At 44.5% G+C, this 24,965-nt stretch overlaps 1 protein-coding gene across 1 annotated transcript in view; it reads left to right on the top strand.

Moving 5' to 3' along the window:
- The window catches only part of LOC119459652 (uncharacterized), a 39,684-nt gene extending 21,462 nt beyond the window's left edge, over positions 1 to 18,222 (top strand). The window contains exons 4-5 of the mRNA XM_037721325.2: positions 4,350 to 4,448; positions 17,977 to 18,222. Coding sequence (XP_037577253.1) covers positions 4,350 to 4,448; positions 17,977 to 18,146 — 269 coding nt within the window. The 3' untranslated portion in view covers positions 18,147 to 18,222. The remainder of the gene's footprint in view (positions 1 to 4,349; positions 4,449 to 17,976) is intronic.
- Positions 18,223 to 24,965: the final 6,743 nt, after the last annotated feature.

Genomic DNA, 24,965 nt, shown 5'->3' with positions numbered 1-24,965 from the left:
GCAGTGCCTCATGGGCGGTCGAAAAAGCAGGTGTCTCGTGTTCAAACCCGAGGAGGGGCACGATAAAACATTATAGCTTATTGTGGAGGAGCACTTTTGTGACACTTCACATGAGTTAATCATGGCTTATTTCACCAGACGCATACTTAACTACTTGTATCTCTGTATTGGTGCTTTTAGTATGAAATCTGAAGATGCTTGCAAATTTTAATGGAGATAACGTCATCCATATTCAGGTGAATTAAGTTGCTATTTTTGTTGGGAGACCAAACAGCTTTTATATTCTAATTACCCTAACATTACAATAGCAGAGCCAGATCAGCGAATCTGTAAGCGGGCATCTCCCGACAAGGCTCTATTTCAGCGGTGAAAGAGGGGTAAACATTGGCTTCACCTCTACCGGTCACAAGCTGCGGGAGATTCCACTTCAGCAATTTATTATGCCTTTAAGCCCAGTTGGTTTGAAACAACGAAGTGGCGTGCACAGAGTGCGCTCCTGTTGACATACTTGGCTTTAGGGCGGCCTTTTATTGTTCGCTTCTTTCACGCATTCCGTACCCTTTGTTCACTGACTGCCGTCAAGCAAATTTAGGCTAGTGGCTAGTGAGAAACTCTGGGCACCCTACATTATATTTCTGGTTATGAAACTTCTTCTTAAGTTTGGTATACGGACAATAGCCACTGCCATAAGCAGAACCAGATCGATCTGCCGGAATCGGATGGCCAGGCTGCGCGACTATGCAAATCCAGGACCAGGAAAGACGCCTCTGCCATATTTATTTAAGCACGTTTGCAGATTGAATATGCAACGGAACATGCAGCAGTAGCTTCACGGAAAAATATTAGCGCCAGAAGTTAAATGCTTGTAGTTTATACAGTGCAGCATTGTGTGATGCACTTGGCTTCCAAAGTCGAATTCCTTGCACAAGGAATTCAGTTCAGCTCTCTGCATTACACTATCGTATAGTTAGTATCGTTAGTTAGGTTACTTAAATAGTTAGTTTGATATGGTTAGCAAGTTTAATTAGAAGTTATGTGTTTTGGTTTAGTTATTTCAGAGTTAGTTTATATATATATATATATACATATATAATTAGGCTAGTTAAATATTTCTTAGCTTAGATAGATATTGGTTGATTACATGGTTTAGTTAGCTAAAATAATTAGGTTATTTATTTGTCCCTGTATTTACAGGTGCTGCCTTTCTTGCTGAGTTGTGGTATTGATGATTACAGAGTTTATTGGTAAAGACATTCGGCCAACATTGAATGAGTGCTAGCAAGCGTCATTCGTTGGCTCTAAGAAGGTACACCATACTAGGAAGGATTTTGGCATGTGCCAGGGGGGTTTTCTTTACAGTAAGAGATGACATACCAATGCAAAATCTTAGGCTGCAGTGGTGTTAGACACGTAATAAAAATAAATTAAATGTACACCTATGCTTCACATATGACGAGAGCTGTCTGCTAATTCCATACGAAGCCACAGGCGACTTGTAATCAAACCCACTTGGACTTTTTCTTCCTGCTGTTCTTCCCCTATTGCTGAAAAGCTTCCCACAAAATATTTTTCTTCGTGTTGATTATACTTATTATCCTTTTGCTTTGCCCGTCTGGGTAGAAAATGAACATTGTTTGAAGTATTCATTTGTGCTATCATTAAAGGGTTGCTAGTTACCTTATTTATTTAGGTTAGGTTAGTTACTTATCATTTTATTTATGTTAATTAGTTATGTTAGTTATTTGTTCATGGACTAGTTTAGTGAGTTACTAGTTGTTTATTTAGTTATTTGGTACGTTACGTTGATTAGTCGAGCTAGCTATTAGGTAATTAGATGGCTTTTAGTTGGGTAGTTAGTTATTCGGTAAATAAGAAATAGAGATGTTAATCGCACATGCACAATGCATTCAGGCAATAGGTTATTTAGTATGGTTAGTTAGTTTAGTGAGTTACCTAGTTTAGTTCACCGACATCATGTCATTGGACGACGCCTAGAAAAGTTAGCAAGCCGGTGGGGCTTCAGACATGCTAGGACTGGTTTCTGTTATGAGCTTAGATTACTCAAAGTGATATAACCCAAAATTTCTATTCACTACACAAACGTATCCACGAATAACGGCTTTGGTATGAAAACGTTATTTACTCAGGCGAACATGTTTGCATTCAAATGTGAAGCCCAGAATCAATCGCCACGGAAGGGCTTGCTTTCAGTATGCTCGTAGGTGTGCATCAGTAGAAAAACAAAACAAGAATTCTGGGGCAAGGTCCACAAAGCTTTTCTTTCGTAAGTACGCCTTGTCATTGCTGGCCGTCTTCGCTAATGGTATGTCTAGCATCCGGATTGGCTAAAAGTATTTTTTACAAAAATTTCTAGCGTAAGAAGTTTTTTTTTTTGTGAATTCGGGCTTTGTTTCTTCGGTAACCAATGGCAAGCATTGTCGCTATCACTATGCATCAGTGTCACCGCAAGGAGAGAGTTGTACATTGGCGAAATGCAATGGCGACCAGCAACAAACAGCGACGCACGTCTTTTACACATCATTACGAGGAAGGCAGACATAGCTCGAATCGCTCTCTAGCCGGTTTATAGCCATCGAGTTGTGTCAAATGTACATTTTAGCGTCTTAATTAGGTGCTTTTGGAAACTAATGTGAACCTGTAAACAAAACAACACATTGTCCTAGTATCGAAAGTGTTCGCCTTTCAATTTCTGAACACTGTACAGAAACAGAGAGGTAATTTTCACGTTGTGCCACCAATGTTCACACGCCGTTAATTACACTTGACGTTTGCGCAAAAGTCAGCGTACACACAAAACCCCTGTGACATCCGTCCGGCGTCTGCTCCGATGCCCTACAATGTGTGCCGGCGCCCGGGCGCGTCCACTGCTGGCACTTTCAGAAACCCTCCCATAGCGTCACGCGGAAGTTTCATCACCAGAACAAAATTAATGTTAAGACTGTGATAAGACCTGCGCTCATGAGGGAGGTAGTGGCCGAATACTGCACCAGGGAGGCCAATTCCTGTTCTGGTGAGGGAGTGACTTTGATGAAGCTTAGTGGGCCTGCCTAGTTTGGTTGCACCTGAACTAGTATAGCCCCACTAGCTCTCGGCAACATGTATCTTTTTTTTTCTTTGCCGGTGTCAGGCACCACTCCATGCCTGAAAATGTAGTGGAATGGAGCAGGATTCGAACTTACGACCTTCAGATTTGAAGTCGGGTGTTCTACCTCTACTCCACCCCACCACCTCACCACCTTCACCACCAAGTTAAGGACCGCACAAAGAGCAATGGAACGAAAAATCTTAGGAGTAACGTTAAGAGACAGGAAGAGAGCGGTGTGGATCAGAGAACAAACGGGGGTAGACGATATTCTAGTTGACATTAAGCGGAAGAAATGGAGCTGGGCAGGCCATGTAATGCGTAGGATGGATAACCGGTGGACCATTAGGGTTACAGAATGGATACCAAGAGAAGGGAAGCGCAGTCGAGGACGGCAGAAAGTCAGGTGGGTTGATGAGGTCAGGAAATTCGCAGGCGCAAGTTGGAATACGCTAGCGCAAGACAGGGGTAATTGGAGATCGCAGGGAGAGGCCTTCGTCCTGCAGTGGACATAAATATAGGCTGATGATGAAGACCTGCGCTCACCAAGATAGCTGAGCGTAAGCGCTAGCCAATCGCTGGCAGCAAGCAGTTACCCATTTCGTATCGCAACAAGATGTCATTTAAGTTTGGGCTCCAGCACTGGCACATTGTTTGTTCCCGGCGCTGTTGTTTCAATGATTATCTTCATTAAGTGTAATCGTTGTCAGGATTGTCAGGGCGTATACCGAAAGGTGAATGTTGAAGAAAAAGGGAATGTTTACTCACCTAGAATAAGAATATTAGGAATACATGAAAACCGAGGAAACCTAAGAAACCTAATATTTGTGTTTCCTTAACATAGGGAGTTGTAGTAGAGCAGAAATAATAATAATAATAATAATAATAATAATAATAATAATAATAATAATAATAATAATAATAATAATAATAATAATAATAATGCCTGAGAGAAGCAGGAAAAGCCAACCAGTCGAGCATCTGGGCTCGCATTCTCGAAAGGTTCCTCCGTTAAATATATTCGCAAGATCATGCAGTCGCCAGTCAATCGTAATGTTGGACGTACGATTACTGAACGCACCCAAACAATAACCGACAGCTCTTGCGAACGAACAGCGTTGTCAATTCAGCCCCTTCGTGTGCGAGGAAGGAGGTTGGGGGAAAAAGAAAAGGATAGAATGTGACGAAAGATGCATGAGGGAGGGTATCAGTTTCTTGAGCACATGTGGATTGTTTTCTTTTTCAGGGTCAAAATTTTACCAATTGGAACAGATTATCTACATGTCTCCAAACTCTTCCTGCGCAGTTATCATGATCACGCTGATGCATTTTCCACGTCCGAAGTGTATGTTATTTTTTATGTTTTCTAAGGCATTGGTGTTCACGTTCGCTACGGCACTACGTATCGGCATGTTATAATATGCACATGAAATACATTTCGTACTAGCCCTTTTCTGGAGTACAGTTCAAAGCTAAAGCATGGTACCAAAAATGCAGTGAACTCTTGTGATAGCAGAGTACCGACATTCAATCATATGAATGATCTGTCTGTATTTTTCCGCCATGGTGACGCAATATATTATTGCCAAATACTGATTCCGAATTTTGTTGCCACACAGCAAATTGCAACGAGCGAATATAGTTTTCCCGCTGGAACTGAGAGCAAGGAAACTGCTAACTGCTTATAATTGCAGTACGATAACATCGCCGGTTAGATGTTATCGTATACAAGGTTAGATAGTTACATGCGCTACCCGAAGTCTAAGGCATTACCTTATACTTCGGGCTCTGTTTACTACATCAATGTTATCTCTCCTAAAAACACCTCTTGCTGCATTGCTTTTTCTTTAACCGAGAGGAGTTGGTGGTGGCATTCCAATACAAAGCTCACTGCACTCAAGTACAACAAGCTGCTACAGTGCGCGTGTGCGTGTGTGTCCGTGGCCGTGTGCGTGTGTGTGTGTGTGTGTGTGTGTGTGTGTGTGTGCGTGCGTGCGTGCGTGCGTGCGTGCGTGCATATCTGCGTGCGTGCATATGTGCGTGCGTGCATATGTGCGTGCGTGCATATGTGCGTGCGTGCATATGTGCGTGCGTGCGTGTATCACAGAAGCGTGCTTAACTTGATGGCGAAAGAGAACTGACGATCTAACAAGGCAGGCCTCATAATTTTATATCGGAACTGTATTTTTAAACAGCTTGGTTAACGTTAGCTGCAGCGTTTCATGTATGCCTGTATAGCATACATGAAACGATACGGTGGCGCCAACCTGGCTTCGCTCTATGGAATTCATTCGCGTGCCAGCTGCATGAGAAAACAGCATGCGAGAGCAGCGCAAATAGTGTAAACAGACTTCTTATCGCAAGCGTTTTCCGGCAAATATGCATACAATTCCTGCAGCTGCGTCTTAAAAAGTACAATAACATGCTTACTCTTGCAGGGGTGACTCAATGAGAACTGCAAAAAGATGGTTGGCACTAGGTTATGTTTCAGCGTAAGCTGGCGCGCTGTGTCCAGTCACTTAGAAAATCTCATTTTCAAGCCATATGGCTAGAATTTTGACATGAATATTGGCCGTAGGATGATTAGCTGCTGTTCTTTTTTCTAAAATGAAGGCAAATTCGGCAGCGCACGGAAGAAAATATGTAACTTTTTAAACTTGGTTTGCATGTGGACTTCATGGAATAAGAAATATTAAAGCCGAGGCATTGAGAACGTACAATCGAAAAAAAAAACACATTCATTTCTTCGAGAGCTACTGTGATGTCTTTTGAAAAAAATTGGACTTATCAACTCAGCTGCCGTTATTTATATAGTTCAGAAGAAAGAAGTTCAAGAGGACTGTTCAAGCTGTAATTTATATTATTCACCACTTTCACGTCTTCTTATGGAGCGGTCAAGCGGCTTGCCTTAAGGAGTGGATACCACAGCGCAATTACAGGACGTTATTACTACCTGAAAACGGCGGTGATTATCTGACTTGGATAGCAGCGCACTTGTGTAGCGCTCTCCTTTACTCGGCTCTATAGCTATAGTGCACAAGATGCCATCAGATGGCTAATTCCGCTACCATTACCGATACCTTGGGTTTGCATTTGGGCCAAAGTCTAGCTATCTTGTATACAGACACAACAAAAATGCAATGACAAAACTGTGTCAATGCAGGCGTAGTTCATTCGTTTGATGTATTCAAAGTGTGGTCCGTGCAAGTAGTAGCCTAGCAGACGGGAATTAAGTTAGGACCGTGACGTAAAGGAAGAGTTGCAGCTGTGTTTGTGGGAAGGGGGGGGGGGGGCGCAGATGCACTAACGTTGGTTGGCAGCTACGATGACGTCGACGTTGACGCTCATGTTATGTAATGTGCGTGCCACAAGTAATCCAGTGCACACAATCATTGCTAATTCTCTTCAATACTGCACCGACGTTCACTATTTTAGAACCCGTCCAAGCTTTCGTTCAAGTTGCGAGACTATGGTTTCATTGATTTCTAACTCTTACAGCATATAGTAACACATAACAACATAAAACAACTAAAACCTGGGGCCTAATTCACTAAGCTGCGGCGTTTGTACGCAATTTTATGGATAAAGCGTTCTTACGCTTAGATAAGGCTGCAACCCAAGTGGCAGCGCACTTACGTTCGGCGTCGTATGAGAGAGTGTGGAATCAAAGCTTAGATCTAGCGACAAGGAAAGAAGGAAGCTCGATCAACTGAGAGCCCGGTCACACATCATGCATCTCTAGTTAAGGCTATATTCTCGCGTCCAATTACTGCGCACCCCTTTTAAGTGCTTCCTGTTCTGGCGTGTGGTACAGCGCCGACAAGCACAAACACGCTCGCCAGTTCACCGCACCGCCCTCAGAAGTGCACCCTTAGGAAGTGCACGTCTCTCGCATTTTCGCGAGATACAGGAGTGATGGACACGTGGTGACATATTTGGCACCGAAATAGACCCTGAGGCGGTGGAACTGCCTACCAGGGCTTGCAGGCTAACCCCGCCTGTAGAAACATCACCATCACCACCCGCATATAATTAAGCTTGTAATGTATTTATTTCGATTCTAATTAGAAAAAGGAAAACAAGAAACTGCAAATAAAATAGTTCGTATGGCCACAAGGCAAGGCGAGCAGCATCCGTACGTCTATTGGGATGGCATGTGGTCGCGCCGCGCACGGTTGCAGGTGCGGCTTTAGTACTGCGCATAGGCTCAATATCGGTTCCCTCGTGAGTCGGCACCGTATATGATGCCGGTCGACGATGTCATCGAGTGCAAACCGACGACAAAAAGCGCGCTCCCTTCGCATAGGCTCGCTGTCGAGAGCACGTAGACCTATGAAAGTAGCCATCAAAAACAATAGCAGAAACAAGCCGTGGCTGCCAAAACATTTATGACAGAAAACTTCGCTACTTTACGTCCGTACGTGCGACTTGCACTGCTTGTCAGACTTTGACGTTGTATAAGCGTGCACCGCTTCTCCTTGGCTTATCATCGGTTGATAAAATGTAATAACGCCTTCCATGAAGTCAAGAATTTTTTTGAAGGTTTGGGCAGCCGCATTCCGACAGATGCGATAAGTAGAACAATTGCGTGAAAATAGCAATTTCGGAGCCCGCTAATAAAACACATGTTGGTGACGTGAATGCCTGGAGCCCCTTAATACATGTGTCTGCCATAGCCCATGTGGCACCTCAGAAGAGTCAAGGTGAATCAGTCAACATCACCATAATGATCAGCACCGTCATTTCAATAAATGTACCTGCTTCATTAGAACTGACGTTGAAGTGCACGTCAGAGTACTGCGCAGCACGACAGGCGAACCACATAACGGGTAAACATTCGAGATGATTTCGGATGAAATCGGTAAGAGTCCTCCATCTTGCTATCCAGACGCACTTTTTTCGGGGCCATCACTGCACATACGGTACGAGGCCGAAGTTGGGGGGGGGGGGGGGGTATTCAAGCGGTGACGGATAGACGCCGGTCTGTAATCATGCCAATGCGGCCCCGTAGTACGAAGCAAACTGTGGCTCAAGAGCAAAACAGTGCGTTAAAATTATGGAAGATTTTTGCATGTTGTAAAATGCCGTCAGCCTATTGTTATGCCCACTGCAGTACGAATACCTCTCCCAGCGCTTTCCAATTGTCCCTGACGTGCGCTAGCTGATTCCAAGTTGATCCTGCAAATTTCCTAACTTCATCGCCCCATAAAATTTTCTGCCATTCTCAACAGCGCTTCTGTTCCCTAGAAGCCACTCTGTAACACTCGAACTCCAGTTATCTTCCCTACAGATTACGTGGCCTGCCCAGCTGCACTTTTGTTCATCATGTCAACTATAAAATTGGCTAGCGCCCGTTTGCTCTCTGATCCACACCGCTCTTTCCCCCTCTCTTAACGTTACGTCGAGCGTTCTTCGTTCCATAGCACGTTGCTCTGTCCGTAACTTGTTCTAATGCTTCTTTGTTAACCCCCAAGTTGCCGCCCCACATGTTAGTACCAGTAGAATGCAATAATTGTAAACGTTTATTTTTAAACACAGCGGTATTTGGTAATGCATGCCGCACTTGCTCCAGCCGATTTTCGTAGTTCTGTAATGCAAGTTTATTGATAAGGGTCCCCTGTGAGTAATTGTCAACAGATAAACATACTCCAGCACAGATTCTAGAGGCTGACTGGTCATAATGAATTCTTGCTCACATGACAGGCTTTCCAACATCACCTTCGTCTTCTGAAAATTAATTTTCAGCCATACTGTTGAACTTTCTCGGTTAAGGTACTCAATCATTTCTTGCAACGTGTCCCCAGCCTTGGTCAACAGGACAATGTCGTATGCAGTCTATCTTGAATACATCTTCCAATCATGCAGTGAATAGCATTAGAGAGAGTGCGTCTGTTTGCTTGACCTCTTTTTTGATTGATAGGTATTTGTCCATTTCTTTCTGTTGTTGTGGTGGAACTAAAACATCTGAAGCCAGAATTATCACTGAGGCAGAGTCAAGGAGAGTCCGAAGACTTACGGATACGTGTGTTCTGGCTGAGCGTAAATATGGCAGTTTAACATAAATGAAATAATTTTGACGTTGTCGGCCCAATGCTAGAAGCACCATGACCTGTATGTCAAGTTCGTACACCATATACATACACTTACAAGGCTAAATACAGACAAATATTGTTTCTCCATTCAAACGCACTGAATTATGTAATCGAACTTCGCACCTCCGGGAGAACCCAGAAGGCAGCATAGAGCATAATTCGAGTGCCGCAAATGCTAATCTTGCTGATACTACGCCTGTTATAGACCATGCTCAGCGTCGTGCAGGCTTCACATTCTTCCCTTCGCGATACTTAGGCGGGTTTTTCACGCCGTCAAATTGACTTGACTACTACGCAGCAGCTGCGGAGCGCCTTAAGGCGGTCGCTGCTTGCGCAAACTGATTCGCAAACGCACATGAAGGCGTTCATAGGTGACAGGAGAAGATAGAAAGAACGCCGCATGAAGCGACTGAAAGACCTGAGTGACGTCATTTGGACAGAACACATGTTAGGGGTTTAGCATAAGACGACGATGGCTGTCGTCCGCTTTGGCTTTTCTTTGTCGTCTGGTCTCCTCAAACCCTGTTGCCGTTTACTGGCTTGACGCATGCAAAATAACAACGTAGTGGCGTCTTTATGAACGTTATGCTGCGCACTTGATTTACGAAAAACGATGCGTGTGTAGTTATGGGCGTCCCATTGGTTCTGTATATATAGTGTCCCAACTATCATGCACCAAGATTTAAAGATATGCAAATGCCACGTAGCTGGACAAAACCAAAGTAATGTTGTTTGCCGTCACTTGGAGATACTCAGATGATTTTTTGCATTCCGCCTAAATACATGATTAGTCCTAAATAATTTATCAACTTCTTAAATATTTTAATTAGATGAAAAGTGTCAATGGGAACAGTGTAGAGCCACATAAAAATCACAGCCCAAGCACTCTGTACAGATTGTTAATCAGCGAATCTGAAACGTGTGCCCCCGGTGTTTATCACTGTGATTGTACAAGTAATCCAGTGATAAACATGTTAAGTTTAAACGCTAATAAGACTAAGCACATGTTATTTGCCCCTGTGAATAAGCCAAGAAACTTCAACATGAGCATCGTCTATGAAGGGCATATATTAGAGCAGGTTAAGACACAGAAGTTTCTGGGTGTATGGTTCCAGGAGGACTTATGTTGGAATGAGCACATAGTAAAGTTAGCGGCTGATTTAGGTATGAACATTGGATGCCTTTACAAATTAGGTTTTTAACACCACTGTGCTAAAAAACACGCTTTATTATACTCTTTTTTACTCTCGACTATCTTAGTGAGCACTTGTGTGGGGGAATACAACGTTAACGAATTATCCTAAACTGATTCTTTTGCAAAAAACGGTTCTGAGTATCTTTGAAGATTTTCATGGTCGCATACGTGACCTGCGGACAGAACCGTTGTTTTTGAAGCACCTTATGATTAAAGCTAATCAAATATATAATTTCAAACTTTTCCAGTATATACAACGCAATAGGCTTTATTGTTTGCAGAATACTCGGTATTGTTCGTATCCTTTTCGTAAATACACAAGAACTCCAAAAATCAGAAGTATTTATGGACGGCAACATATTGCCTTTCAGGTGCCTACTCTATTAAATAAAACCAACGACCTCATAGACATCGAAAGTGCAATTCCCCCCAAAATTCTGAGTAGGTTCCTGATTATAGTAACATTTAATTTTCTTGATTATTGTTATGTGTTCCTATTTGCCTATATCGTTTAGAGTGTGCCAATACCAGGTATATACTACATGCTCTGTTTTATATTTAAGCACACGTTCTGGTTTTTTTGTTTTATTTTTGTATACTTCGTGCATATATCTTGTGTTTTGGTTTATCTGGGAGTGACGAGCAATCACAGTTAGTGTATTGCCAACATGTTTTAATATTAAGAGTGCGGTATTATGTATATATGTGTATATCTAATGACGCTTCTGTATTATATACGTTACATTACTCTGTATACGTAATTTTCTTTTCTTCCTTCTTTTTGTAGTATATATTATGGCCTGCGCGCCGTACTGTATTGGAGCAAAAGTCTTTTGTCAGGCTACAAGCCTTTTGCTTTTGCTCCATCTTCTGATGCAGAAAGAAGCAAATATAGAGAATGAATGAATGAATGAATGAATGAATGAATGAATGAATGAATGAATGAATGAATGAATGAATGAATGAACCAACGAATCTGAAACGTGCACCTCCGGTGTTTATCACTGGGTTAATTCTGACTGTTTATAAAAGTCTTTCTCAATTATTGGTTATGTCTTGCGCGTAAAGTACCTGGAGTGGCCAGTCATGCCACAATTTTGCGTGTAATCGCGGGCTTGTTTCACGCTCGGAAAAACACTTTTAAGCATGAACTGCTTTTAGCTCCCGTTGTCGGCGACCATCAAGACACCTTAAGCTCAAGATGAGAACGGGCGCGAGAACGATAGAAGAACCCGCGAGAACATCCGGGCATCGTTGCGAGGGCAAAACGAGATCATCTGGGCAAACAGTCAAAACATAAGAAAATTCGGTCTCTGGCTCCAGCCCCTTGTACAGGACCGCATTACATACGCTAGTTACTGCCCAAACAAGTTAGAAAACAAAAGAAAATAATATTTCCGATTTCTTCCTAATGTTTGTTCACAATATTACTCAAGCTGTAACTTCTTGTACACTGAACTTTTATTTGTCATTTCCAATATCGATGTTCAAAAGGCAGATACAGTGCCCCATACACTTGATTGTCATCTTTTGGCACTCAGACAGGGTTGTTTGTGCTCTTTTCAACGCCAGCGGCCCGTGAGTTCATCGGAGCAGGTTTTGGCCGCGTCCTTCGAGAGATGGCGCCACGCTGCGTCACCAGCCCGGCCGCGTCAGGCCGAGACGAGATTTGCGACAAGGTTCAGTTCAAAACAAGTTCATTTCGTCTCAGTAAGCTTTCAGACCTGCGTCGCGGCATCAGTTTGCTTTGCCGGTACCCTGAGATTTGCACGAGATTTGCTCGCACTATAAGTTATCGAGAAAGGAATTCCCCTCACCTCACCCAACACTAAATAAAGCACAACAATTAACGCTTAGATTTCTGCAAACGCACAGTTACCCCAACTCCTATATATGCAGCAAATACCTCCCAGATATAACGCCAGAATGCCCCAAATGCCAAAATCCAATGCCGTGGCAGTGTCCCGCGCTAAACGCTTGCTTCGGGTCTCCTGCCACCGAGGACGACTGGATGAACCACCTCAGGAGCCCCGACAGGGCCCTTCAACACGAGGCCGTCCAGAAGGCCCAACAGGTGGCTGGTGAGCTTCGACTCTTAGTCCCCACATGGGCGGAGCCACCGGGCCGGCCCCCGTAAGGGGTGCCCAGGCCCCTTCAAGACCTTCAATAAAGTTAATTCTCTCTCTCTCTTTGCCGGTAGCAATGTCATGCCTACATCTACTCTCCATTGCGGGAGAGCCAGCTATTGTTTTTTGTGTAGCACGTATTGAACAACAGAAAGCTGTATCGGGAGTTTTTCAGCGACGCTGTATATGGCTAGGCGAAACCAAAATCCGTCCGGCCGATGTAACGCAGAAATATGGGCCGATCCTGGTGATTGTGCAGAAAGGGCCCAAGCGCAATGGTACATACCCCCGTGGAATCCAGGTTGTGGGCCCCGGGACTTTAACGGGCCCTTGAACTTCCCTCGTTACACGTAAAAGAGAAAGGAGAGGCGCGCCATTGGCTGCGCCGTCAGTGAGATCGCTATTTCCATCGCAGCCGAGCGCGCGTGCAGCAGTTTCGCTCCGACTTGAACATTGGTTGGCCACGCATCGTACGAACTCTCGAACAGCAAGCAGCTTACGAAGAACAGCGCCGACAGCAGCCCCGTGAGAGAGCTCGTGTTCACCGTGCCGATGCTGCAGTCCGGGCACAAGAACAGCCCCGGGTGGCCGTGCGCAAGCAGCACCTGCCTACCGAGGATCCGGCAGCCTACCAAGCCGCCGTTTAGTGAACCATCACGATTAACCCAGTGATAAACACCGGGGCCGCACGTTTCAGCTTCGCTGGTTCACCATCTGTACGGAGTGCTTGGGCAGGGATTTTTACCAGCGGAGCTGTTTAAGCCGAGCGTTAGTCCCTAACGTGCGAACAGAAATTGTGGGCCTATCGTGGCGGTTGTGCAGAAAGGGTCCAAGCGCAATGGCACATACCCCTGTGAACTAACGAAGCTGAACCTGGCCAAGTCTAGCTAAGGATGGTTGGCTTAGTCAGTCATCGATAGCCAATCGATAACCAATCAATAAATTATAGATAAGCGATCAGTAATCAAGAAATTACGGAAAATGCTGGGGATGACTTGGTAGGGCTTAGCCTAGCCCAAATACGTGACCAATACCTTGCGATAGCACATCGATAGAGCATCAATAGCTAATTGATAATCGATCAATAATCAACAAATTCCGGAAAATACTGGGGATGACTTGGCAGTGCTTAACCTAGCCCAAAAGCCAGGACTTGCTATAGGTGCCCATCAGCTCCGCTCTTTCTAGCATTGCGCCTCCAGTGCAAGCTACGCAAATTTTTTTTCATGGTTCTCTACCTTTTTATCATAGACCCTTTTCCTCTAATTGTAATACATCAGAAGGTGACAAAAATAATTAAGACTAATTATGTCATTATGCGGAATTCAAGAACTAATCTGAGTATCTCCAAGTGACGCCAAACAACATTAAATTGGTTCTGTCCAGCTACGTGGCATTCGCATATTTTAGTTTGGTGCATTATAGTTGGGACACCATGTAGGAATGTATAAATGTGTGCATGTGTGCGTGTGTCTGCATCTGTGTGCGTGTGTGTGGATGTGTGGTTGTTCCTCGTGCTTATGCGCTCGACGTAGCCGCAGCCTTCCTAAATTAATGGGACTTATCTCTGCACTGCTAAATGCCTTATGTGATCGTCTTCAGTGTATTGCTAAAGAAATCGCAAATTATGAATAGAGAAATACATAGGTCTTTGCGATATGAGATGGTACTCCATAGGGCGTAGTTCCTTTTACGCAGAATGGCACGTTAACAGTTTGGAGCAAAGAAAGCTTGGCATCAGGTCATTTTCTCTATATAGAACCACAGGCCGTATTATGGAGACAGCTGAGCCAGTTATCTAGCGTCATGCATTTGTCGGCTGTGTGTTGAAGATATTCTGTACATATGCGACAATGTATACAAATGCAAGTACTTTACAGGCATTCAAAATGCCTATCTGCGTCGAAACACCATAGAAAATGTATTGAGCTATGTATTTTGAATATGCCTCGAACGTATCCTGCGCGAAAATATGCAAAACCACTACACCTGTTGTCGAATGCCTTCAATGGTACCTTGTATGTTAGAATATCATAACCTGTGTTGTTGACGGGAAGTGGAGTAAAGCAAACAATGGGAAAATAATATAAGAATATTTTCATGAGACATTCATTGCCTTCATTTGTACCGTATGCGGTAGTGTGCTCATAGCATTTAAGTGCGGCTACGTACGATACTATCGGTGAGAGAGATATTTGACAAGCAAGAAAAAAGGCTGATCCACCAATCCAAGCTTTTCACATCTCACTAGGAACTATTTCTTGAATTATTTAGAATAAATTCTAAGCAGGGACACATGATGCGTCAAACAAGTATATTATTTTGAACACATTCCGCGTAAACGCTAACACATGTTCACATGGTAGGATGGTAAGCGTCGCGGTAAGCCGGTGCGTTTTTGCTTGAGTGGTTAAAAAAAACGGGCAAGTTTGCACTCGGTCCTGCAAAGCTTAGGCACAGCGAAACTGTCGATCCTCGAGTCCAGTAACGAGAAGTGATATGCCAAGCAAAACCTACTTAAAATCTAGCAGCAACCAAGTTACAGAGCAGTAACCAAGTTAGAACCTTGCAGCAACCAAGTTAAGACCTAGCAGCAACGAAGTTAATACCTAGCAGTCGCAGCCAGTAAGACTTAAGGATCGACAGTTTCGCTGTGCCTAAGGTTTGCACGACCGAGTGCAAACTTGCCCGTTTTTGTTTTTGAACTTAGCTACGCATGTAGGGAAGGTATTCTCGAGAGATCATTTTTGGAGGTACCTTCCCTTTTGCCACATTTCGCGTGACTAGCGCTGGGCGCGTCGGCGCCTACAAGCGACAGCGTTCCCGGCATGCCACAAACGCAGGCTGGCTAACCAAGGTTGGCACAGTGCCAAGAACGCTGTTGCTTGCCGACGCCGAACGCGTTGGAGGCTAGCCGCTCAATATCTAGCGAAAGTTGACACGACTAGGCGCTGCCCCTTTTATGGCAAACTCCGAGTCCAAGCGCATGCACACTGGGATATACGTCAGTTATGACGTAGATGGTTGCTAGGCGACACGTACCAGCTATTTTCGGTAGCTTCCGCGTGGCGGGAAATGGTTTACCAGCTACTGCGGTAGCTCGGCGCGGCGGCTGCGTGGAGTGTTCGGGTCGGTGGGCGTGGCTTGGCGGCGGCTTCTGCATGGCTACTGCTTCGGCGCATGCGCGGCTAGGCGAGGTTGGGCCAGGTGGTGCGCAGCTGTGGCTTGGTTGTTGCTAGCCAATGGCGCGGAGTTTTCTGCGGACCTTGGACGTTTCTCCTCCAGCTTTAACAGCTTCGCTGTTTAAAAAATGTAAGCAAAGCTGTATATAAAGTTAAAAAGAAAACACAGTGAATCTCGCTTAACATTGCAGTGCCAGAACAATCAATCTCCATTCCTACGCCTACTCAGCGCGATATCTATTAGGGGATCAGGCCACGTTACAAACACATTAAATATTTTCCCATGACGCATATTGAGCTTGTTGTTCTGATGGGCTCCCAGTGTCGCGCTATTTGGTTACTTCAAAATCTTCGATCATCTTTCTATGATTACATCTCCTTGGATCGTCTCTGTATCGACCCAGTACGGAATGATGTTCTTACAATGTACACGAACATAATACAAAGAAAGAAACGAGAAGAAAAAGTTCCACAAACATGCAAAATTTGGAAATCGAACCCACGACCTCTCGGTCCGCGACGATAGATCGCCGAGCGTTTAACCCATTGCGCCACAAACGCATTTGCAGAGAGCTACACAGACGCGCCTTATATATCTAACACTCCTCCGTGTACCCGCGCTCTTGCTCGGGGCGGTGCCGCCGCCTACGAGCAGAAAAGAGAAGTACTGCATTATGACACTAACGCGCACCGACAGTGAACGCTTCGGTGGTCTCAGCACTACGACGCCTCGATGCCAGCCTTCGAAGGGACGCTGGCATCAAGAAGCACTACCAACGCCACCTAGGTGGCGTTCACCGTACTCAGCACAGCGGAGCGTGGCCTCCGCAATTAGCTCTGAAAATGTTTCTGAAGTTGATCGCGGAGGCTGCAATTACGACGCGCTGTACGCGCTGATTTGACTCGGTGACGATTCAGTTACGTGCTTTGTCTTGCGCGTTGTATTAGTGTGTCAGTTACCTATGACATCTCCTTTGATCGTCTCTGTATCGACCCAGTTTATTTTTGCAATATTCGGGATTGACACAGCTTTGATTGCACACCTGGATCAGCGCAGTTAAGTTTTACATTCGAGAGTTTTAGGATTGGGGCCCCAAGCTCCTTGGGGCCGCGAGAAGGTAGCGGACCGCAACTGAGCATGCACAGAACGCAAGGCAGCCTTGGGTCTTTGCGTTAGGATCTACCCAAAGTCGCTAAACTTGATAAATAGCGAGGGTTTCCACGCCGCTTTGGGTGGCTCGCGCGGGCGACGAGCAATCGCGTGACAGCCAAGAGAGCCATACGAGCCGCAGCCATCCAGACCTCGGATTGCTCAATAAAGTTGGTTGCAGAGCAAACTTGCCGTGTTCTGGCTGAATTTCGGCTTTCTTAGAGGCAAGACACTCATCGCGACGCGAGAAGACGCTAGCCGCGCTCGCGTTAGCCTCTTTTGACTCCCGCCACCCCCCTTTGGCTTAAAAATGCCGGAAACAAGTCGTACAAATTAAAACATACTCACTATTTTTACTGCAAGCATTTCAAATCCTTTTTTATTAAAGGTGCATTCCTTTAGGTTTCACTTGCAAGAAGACTCGTTCTTGTTTTTTCGCTTTCAAGCCCAGGCTGGTTTCACCACTGCGGCGTCCTGAGCGCGCAACCCAACGCTGCCCTTGTCCCAATTGTACAAGTGATGTTCCTCCGATCCCATGAGCCGCCAACGCACCGCGGCTTGGGGCCCCAATTATAAAACTCTCTGTTGTCTCAGGGGTCAACCTGTTTATTTTACAGGGCAAGAAACTGACTCCCGTAAAGATTGTGAAAGACTGCTAAGCCAAGAAAGTCTCATTTAAAACGTTCGCTACTGAGCATCAAAGGCCGTGGCTCACGTGTGAATTCTCATGCATGAAGTGCAGGACCCTTCATTTCATTTTTTCCCGTTACTGATGCATGCTGCGTACTCTAAGACAAAAAAATATATAGTTGTTATTTTCACACAGTGTATGAGATGTCGAACGTCATGCAGCTTACAATTACAGCATGAAACCAAGAGCGAAAATAAAATTCACTATGATGCAAATCAAACACATACCCCCAAGATAAGTTATAAAGTAACGTCGCCCTTATGCTTATCGAGGTTGATTTTTAAAGAATTCATAAAAAAGTATGTTGTTCTCCACATGTTGCTTTGTTGTTCTGTGGTTGCAGATATTCTGCACGTTACTGCATATTGCAATGTGAAATAATTTTAATTGTTTTCTGCTGAAATACCTGTGCTTCACATGGTCTGTTCTTTTTCTAGCGCCACCCATCCGCTGGTATGAACTGCGAGTTAGAAATTCCTCCATTATCCAGGGCCCTGATCAAGGTTGCGAGGAAGAGTTTGATGACCTGCTTTACCGCCAAGAACGTATTTATCAGCCCTACTGTCAGAAGATTGTGCCTAATTATACACTTAAAGATACAAAATAAGCGTATCCAAATTTTACCGGAACTGGTTGCAGAATTTTCTACAATGACTTTTAATAAAAAGCAAATACAAAACAGAGCACGTGTACATTTTTAGTGGTTCGTTGAACAGCAGCGACCGAAATTAGGTGTTTAGATCAATGCAAAAAAGGACGCAAGGCGTCGCACGTCTAGCGTATCGCGTCCACATGAACGGCGTCTAGGTACTAAGAAAACGAATCGCAATAATATGACGAGTTAAGGTAGTTTAAAACGGGCGAGTGGTGGCGCATGCATACACTGGCGTATTGTAATCACTGAAATGAAAAAAAAAATTACACCGCGTGCCGCCGTGTGTTTTTCGTCACTTACCGACGGATTGCAAGTCGACCAATGCAAGTTGTGGCTTCACTCTGATGAAGAACATGCACCGCATGTAAGAGCGGTCGCACAATTATCGGCGTGATGCACTCAGAAGTGCGATAGGCTACAGTCGCGTTTGAGTAAAAATCGCTAATGTCTCTATTATACTCGGCATGTAAGGTCGCTTCCCCACCCTGCGCCGTGTGACCCCACATTTTGTGTTGAGTTGAGCATTGCTGTCATACGCCTTTGCTCTCTTACGCTGACGGTAATGCAGTGGCCCCTCTGCAACTGATAGAATTTATGCCTTGCGTATCTAAAGAAATTAAATTTGTCCGGTGCACAGCTGTCCGTCTATCAAATGACAACTGTGGACGTTTCAGGAACTAAATACGCGCATATCCTCCTCGGACTTGAATACAGCAATGGGACGTAATCGCTCTTCAAGCTGGTTTGTATTGTCTACTGTTCTGTTACGAACGTGAAAAACATTTTTTTATTTAAATACAATGGTTATTTCCCAAAAGTTGAATCTATATTCACGTGGAAGAAGTAACCATCTCCTCGTGTTTGCTATAGTAAAAACTGAATTTCATTGTCTAAACGCATAGATGAAAATAGAAATACTCATACGTCTAGTACATTGCCATTTGCTGCTGCTTCCTAGATTTTCACGCGATCTCAAAGAATTCGGAACACACTTAAAGCTTGCTTTCCGCTATCTGTGACAACGAAGAGGTCTAGATCAATTTAGTGCGATATTTCTCGAAAGCGGATTACAAGAATACGAGTAAACGACTTCCGTACAGTTCCACATGCACCGGACTTGATACCGAGAATGAATATTTTGGAAAATCGATCCCGAGTGAATTATGAAAAAAAAAATAGGTCAATGTGCTATACGTTGTACAAGGGGTCTCAGGAGGATACATAAGGTAGTCTGATTCCAATAATAATGCACTTTTGCTGCGCATTTTAAATAAACTATGGCTTTTTTTTTTCATGCCTAAAGTGCGCTAAGCTAAGAGGAATGCCCGGGACGAGATATAAATTGCTGCAAGAATGTCGTATTTGGCTTAATTTTATTTACATTTGGAGTAGTTGAACTACATTTCGGCAATTGGAATATATAACAAAGTAAATTACAAAATAATGTGCAGAGTATTACGCACGCTGCTCTCTCTGGCACAGCCTTATTGAAAATGTGTAACTTGAAGTGTATCATCGTGTATATACTTAAGCGACATTCCTAGCATGCGCCTAGAAACTGCAACAAAAAGGCTATATACAGATATGTCTCAAGGTATCAAGTGTTTCAAACATTCATTTACTCATCGCGCATTTACAGAAACAAACTTGTTTGTTGCCTCGGAGCTGATGCATTGAAGATAACAAAATTGGCATTGAATGAAGCATAAGGATTGTGTGTTCCCGGGAAAGGCTAAGGCGCACACTGCTACGTCCAGTAGAAATTCACCACGGTGTGTTCGAGTTCATCGTGTCATATGCTAGAATCCCGTCCTGGGCTATGTGAACGTACTTCTCACGCCTGAAATTGCCCTTTGTACCTCAGGTCGATTTTCTGTACGTTACTGTGGGATCTCTCAAGCCGGTTGTACAAAACCGACTGATGTACTAGTACTGCATTACGTGACGTATAGCGAAACGCGGCGTGCAAGGCGCAAAACTGAAGACAGAGCTCTACTAATAACTGATGGTTAATAGATATACCGGGTGCTTTTTTTTCTAGGATGTCCGAAAGTTTTAAACAGTGCCTGTGGCACAGGGCGCAAATCTAACCCTTGGTCTTAATTACTTCATGAGGCGACGATTAGTTCTGCGAGAACTCAAAATGCCTAATTAACTAATTAACATAACTGCCTTAACTAACATTTCATTTATTATTTTACGGCGAATATTGTAATCTACGAATTGCAGCTAGAGAGTTCGCAAGGCGTATCCACTTGATACGAATTCTCAGTACTGCACCAGTTAGTTTCGAGATATTAATTTTCAATGTGACCGACAAAATGCACTGGTATTCAGTTACTTTTGTGCTTCGATGCATAAAACAGCGTTTTCCTAAAATGCGTAACTGGAACGCCATCTCATCTTCTCATTTTTCTATTAGCCTCTTCCGTCTGCCAGCGCAGCGACGCCAACCTCTGGTTAACATTTCTGCTTCTCCCTTTCTTTCCTTTTCTTTAGACAGCTGATCCCTGCTCTTGGTAGCGCTGTCGCTCTATTGAACTACGACGTTCCATCATTCAAAGGGGCTGTTGCGGGAGCTGTGATTCAAGCATGAGTAGGTGAGAAGAAAACAAAAGCTGTTAAAGGAATGTCATTTTTAAAGTATAATAGCCAAATAAAGGTTTAAGTCAAACAAAATAAATTTTCCAACCACTTTCGTTTCCCTTTGGCGCTCGAGGAAGCCATGATATGCGCCTATTTTGCAGCGCTCGCGAAAAATGGCAACTTAATCGGGCGCCATCTTGTAACATGTAGTAAGGCGCGCCGACAAATCTTGTGGGCTTCTGTACGTCCTATCACAAATAATGGTGTTTTCCCATTTTTGTTTTTCTGGATTATGACAGAGACTACGGCGAAAAAACAAAGACCGATTGTCACAGGGCGGCATAGTTTCGAGTCCGCGACGCACCGATTAACGGACACCAAAACGTCGTGAGCGTAGGAACGGCCGAGCAAGGCGGGTATGGCCAGTCACTCGGGCAAACGGCCGAAAAAGATAGATTTCGTTTTTGTTTTAATTTTGGCGCGACCTTGACGCATGCCCCGAGAGTCCTTTCTACTAACCCCGTTGTCTTCTCTGCCCTGCGCGTGCCTTGGCTGCGTTGCTGAGACGGGAGGGGTCAAGTGCTTTCCGGAAACCCCGAAATACGTGATGTCTCTGTACCGTGTCCACAAATTGCTAGCAGCATATGTATTGTTCGAGAATATATGGAGCCCTGTATCCGCCTGCCGTTGTTGCTTCTGTGCTGGTCCGCGGACTCACGGTTGTGCGGTTTGTATGCCGCACACCTGAACACGCGTATAAACGATGGAACCCAGCCTTCAGGACACAAACACCAGGAGAGAAGTAGACGGACACACGCTGGGACTAGCAACAAGTTTAATGAAAACAACCACACAGAAGTTCGCAGGGAAGCCAGAGCGCGCATGCGTCGTACATACACGTGACAATCAAAGAAAAAACAATAAATGACACCTAGTAGCCACATTTTTCTAAATAAGCTGTCCCTTTCTTTGACAGCGATAACGAGGGCACACTAACACATTGAATGTGATGTTCTCGGGTATGGTATGCTTCAATCAGTTCACGTTCGCAACGTGTGGTTCCCTTGCCTATAATTTGTGTGTCTTCCAAAACAGGCGAGCAGCCGCACACTCGGCAATGAGAAGGCAGGTTTACTCCTCCTCCTGACGTGACAGACGTTTCGTGTTCCTTTAAGCGGATATTAATACAACGCCCCGTCTGGCCTATATACACGCGACCACACTTCAACGGTATGTGATAAACGACATTTTTGATGCAAGTTGTGAAGTTATGGCTGGTACTGCAGGCACTCCTAGGTTTACGATTTTCAATCCTAGCATATAGACTTGACATCTTGCATGGCGCCGAAAACACAACACGAACGCCGTGCCTCGTGGCAACTTTTTTTACATTGTGGGAAACCTTGTGGATGTACGTCTACTTCTCTCCAGGTGTTTGTGTCCTGAAGGCTGGGTTCCGTCGTTTCTACAAGTAACCCGCCGGGGTCGCTCAGTCAGCTAAGGCGTCGCGCTGCTGAGCACGAGATCGCGGGATCGAATCCCGGCCGCGGCGGCCGCATTTCGATGGAGGCGAAATGCAAAAACGCCCGTGTGCTTGCGTTGTAGTGCACGTTGAAGAACCCCAGGTGGTCGAAATTAATCTGGAGCCCTCCACTACAGGGTGCCTCATAATCAGAACTGGTTTTAACACGTAAAACCCCAGAAAGAAGAAGAAGAAGGTTTCTACAAGTATGTACCAACAGGCCCAGCAACAGACTCTTCTACCTGAACACGGTTGTGCGACCATGCGTATGACATCGTTTGTTTTCTTTTGAACTTTGTTTTAGGTGCGAAGCACCTTTTGCGCCTGGGCTGGCGGCGTCTCCTGTCATCGTCGTTCTTGTCACTGTAAGCAAGCGGCTCCTGCTCGCGCTCGGCACGCGCTCGTGCCACTGCTCCCGCGTTCGTCGTCGTCGTCTTTCACAGCTGGCTGCGTTGCCGTCCATCATTCCAGCGTAGAACTTCACTTACCTACTGTCGTCGTTTGCAGCCAAGAGCAAACCAATCATCTCACGCATCTTTCTTGACATTTTTATATTGTTCTCATAGTCGGACAATATGCAGTGTCCAGAATGACCGATATTGTTTAGCCACAAGAAAGGGGGAAGTAAGAGATTACATTACTATTACAGGGCAAAGAAACTTCACGGTTTTTGTCACACAGATTCTGATGTGACTACTTTTTATCTGACTGCATATTTATGTTTCCGCGATGCACAAGACACAATTTTTGCGTTAGTGAGATCTGGCAGTCTTCTTGATATTATAGGACAGTTTATGGAAATCACAATGACAGCCTCATTTTTGTCTTAATCTGTGTAACAAAAAGCAGTAAGTTCATTCCATTGCTGCCAGCAATTCCAAAGCAATTTCTAAAGCAATTTCTAAAGCAATTTCTAAACCAATTTCTAAAGCAATTCCAGCCTAGAATTCCAGCGTAGAATTCTTGAGTGGAATTCGTGTGTCTGTCAGCCCCTTTTTGCACAGTGTAGTTTTGTAAGCCGAAGTAGCGACAAGGTCACGTAGAACGTTGACGTAGAAACATTTAGCAACTTGATTACGGGAATGTCAGTACCCCATCTGTGCTCCGGTCTGATAAAGAGTTTACGTTTCTAAGAAGGTCAGTTGTGCATGCATAATGACAACGCATTTTCCGTGCAAAGACGGATCGCTGAAAAGACATTCTTTTTTCGGTATTTACCGATCATCTGTCATGTTTTTTCTTGTGTTCATAAGTGTTTTTGTGAGGTGCGATTGGTCATGAAGCCCAAATAGCCATAGTTCTTCTTAGCTCAAATTCCCTAATTATGTGGTGCGGAAGTTGCAAGGTGTGTTTCAAGAAGGTTCAACATCCTCACTGAAAGTATTGGCTTATGATCTGCTGCCGATTGTCCACTTTAACTGCTTTCTTGCGGCTGTAATGGCCAGTTGGTAAAGCATGGGGTCACTCAAAGTCCTTGTCGACAATGCAGCTTGAGCAAAACAGCAAACGCTAATCCTCTGTGCAAAGATGCGATAGCGAAACTTGTACAGCTGGCGTTTGTAGCACCTGTTTTTGCTCTAGATATTTATTGTCCACTTAAAGCGTCCAGCGATTCGAGTTGCGAGTTGTTAAGCCCTTTCAGCATCGGGTTTATTCAGAGGTGACGCGTCCCCAGCACTGGGTTCTTTCCTGCAGATGTAAAATGAACACAACGGCTTATGTTTGGTTGTTCAGCAACAAAAAATTAACTCGCATAATATCAAATGTTCTCCTCGTGTCGCCCCTGACATACCTATCTGAGAAAAGCAATCTTTAAAGGAACGTGACGGAGCAGAAACTTTGAAACGTATCGTTATGTCAGCGGCACTGTAAGGATTAAACGTACTTTTCTAAGAGGCGGCCGACAAAAAAAAACATTTGCGTGATTGTGCAAGCAAAAGTGCGCCAAGTTTTTTTTTTCCGGTGACGACATCATTATTTCTTTTCTATCGAAATTGTTTCCTTAAGGAAACAATTTCTGTATGTCAATCTGTATGTCAATTGACATACAGATGGAAGAATGCCACATGTACCACTGATAAACCACAATGGTTTAACCATACACACTTCTACGGAAGCTTTGATACCACGTACGTGTTTTTACGCTCTTTGAAAAACACGATCGCATGCAAAAATATGAGAAAAAAGAGGTGTCAGGTCGTTCTGCTGAATCTGTTAGTGACTCATGTGTACTTGCCGTGCGTGTGAGGCAACAACAAGAACAGCAGCACCATTTATCGTCTGCCATTGAGCCTTCGTATGGAAATAGTGTTTATATAAACGTATCTGCCCTGCTCTTTTTCTCGTGAAATCGTGAGGTTAGAATTGAGGCAAGCGAGTCCAGGACGTCCCAAACTAATGGCGTCCTCTCACCGCGCATGCGCACAGCGCGCACCGTTTCGCTGGGTCTGTGTTCTTACTCTAGTGGCCCTAAGTTTCACATAAGTAAATCTGACGGTAACCAAAGAAGTGACGCTCCCTCGTCAGCTCGCTAAAGCGTTAGTCTGAAGGATCATTCAAAATTGGCATATACCCAGTGAATTCGCAGCGCAGCCTGCTAATGAGCCGGATGGCAGTCCTATAGAGGAACGCTTGTGACGTAAGCCTGATTCCGCTCTATGCCG

This window comes from Dermacentor silvarum, chromosome 7 (genome assembly GCF_013339745.2).
Source record: "Dermacentor silvarum isolate Dsil-2018 chromosome 7, BIME_Dsil_1.4, whole genome shotgun sequence".
NCBI classification, from domain to species: domain Eukaryota; kingdom Metazoa; phylum Arthropoda; class Arachnida; order Ixodida; family Ixodidae; genus Dermacentor; species Dermacentor silvarum.
This window is presented reverse-complemented; position numbering and strand designations above follow the sequence as displayed.